Below are 1,532 nucleotides of genomic sequence, written 5' to 3' on the forward strand. Positions count from 1 at the left end.
CCCCGGCACGCACCCCCGGCACATGTTACACCCCCTGCACGCCTGGCGTGTGGCCCCAGCACACGCACACGCACACACACACCCTGCTCCATATGCAGCCGTGCATGCACAGCCGCTGCGCACACACGCCACTGCACATGTGGCACGAGTCCCTGCACACATGCACACCGTTGCACACGCAGCTTCCCCAGGCACCCCTGCATCTGTTACACACGCATCCCTGCACACGCTGCACGTGCCCCGCTGATCACCCCTGCGGATGTTACCCCGAACAGGTTGCAGTGCTGACGTCCCCCCCACCCCGGGGTCGCTGTCACGCAGCCGTTCTCCGGCCCCTGCACCCCTTCCTCAGTGGGTGCCGATCCCATGCCCGCTGTGCACTGGCAGTGCTCAGAGCCCACCCGCCTGCCACGCGCAGCCCTGCTCCCTGCCCCGGCGCAGAGGCCTTCTGCTCGGCATGCTCCCATGCTGCGCACACCCCTGGCATACGTGCACACACACACACGCTGCCTGCTGCACTTGCCACCGTGGGACATCATAGCCACGCAGCACAGCCAAGTGCACGCAGCCCATGCACATGCTTCTGCAGACTCTGCACCGCGGCACGCCRGCCCCAGGGCACGGCTCCCTGCACTCGCACACTTGTGTGGCCTCTGTCCCCCATCACCCGGCCGCTGCAGCCCCCGAATCACCGTGGTGGTGCAAGGGGAGACTCCAACCCAGCGGCTCTCCAGGAGCACAGACCCAAGGGACGATCACAGCCCCACGTGCCCTGGATGCGCTGCCCCACTCCCCCAGGTCCCTCGGCGACGCCAGCTCCCACTCGGAGCTACGAGACAGCCCCCCCCGCGTGACAGCGGGGCTGAAGCGCCCCGAGCGCTGCGCATCCCACCTGCTGGCACCGGGCAGCGGGGTGCACAGTGGTGGGCTGAGCTGCGGCYGGAGCACCGCGCGCTGCCACTCGCCCCGCTGGCCCCCACGCTGCGCGCCCTGCGCTGTGCCGCGCCGCTCACCCTCCCCGGTGCTGTTCCCAGGCGTGGGCTACGGGATGATGGTGGTGTCCACCTACATCGGGATCTACTACAACGTGGTGATCTGTATTGCCTTCTACTACTTCTTTGTGTCCATGACGCGCGTGCTGCCCTGGACGTACTGCAGCAACACCTGGAACACGCCGGACTGCGCGGGGGTCCTGGACGGCAACGTCAGCGGCAGCGCCGCCCTCAACCTCACCCACCTCCTCAACGCCTCGCAGAAGCGCACCAGCCCCAGCGAGGAGTACTGGAGGTACCGGGGTGGGGGGATGGGGGGACGGGGAGGGCTGGCCCCCACGGTGCCGGTGGCGGTGCCCCACTGACGCCGCGCTGGCCCCCCCCCCATGCAGGAGGTACGTGCTCAACCTGTCGGATGACATCGGGAACCTGGGCGAGGTGCGGCTGCCCCTCCTGGGCTGCCTCGGCGTCTCCTGGGTCGTCGTCTTCCTCTGCCTCATCAAGGGCGTCAAGTCGTCAGGAAAAGTATGTGGGGGCTCC

General features: G+C 68.4%; 1 protein-coding gene across 1 annotated transcript in view; it reads left to right on the forward strand.

Annotated features, from left to right (window-relative positions):
- The first annotated feature begins 674 nt into the window (after window positions 1–674).
- Window positions 675–1,532, forward strand: part of SLC6A9 (solute carrier family 6 member 9) — a 6,200-nt gene continuing 5,342 nt past the window's right edge. The window contains exons 1-2 of the mRNA XM_026086720.1: window positions 675–1,287; window positions 1,385–1,517. Of these exons, the coding sequence (XP_025942505.1) occupies window positions 1,049–1,287; window positions 1,385–1,517 (372 nt within the window). The 5' untranslated portion in view covers window positions 675–1,048. The remainder of the gene's footprint in view (window positions 1,288–1,384; window positions 1,518–1,532) is intronic.

This window comes from Apteryx rowi, unplaced genomic scaffold, assembly GCF_003343035.1.
Source record: "Apteryx rowi isolate R43461 unplaced genomic scaffold, aptRow1 scaffold_7, whole genome shotgun sequence".
In the NCBI taxonomy this organism is placed as follows: domain Eukaryota; kingdom Metazoa; phylum Chordata; class Aves; order Apterygiformes; family Apterygidae; genus Apteryx; species Apteryx rowi.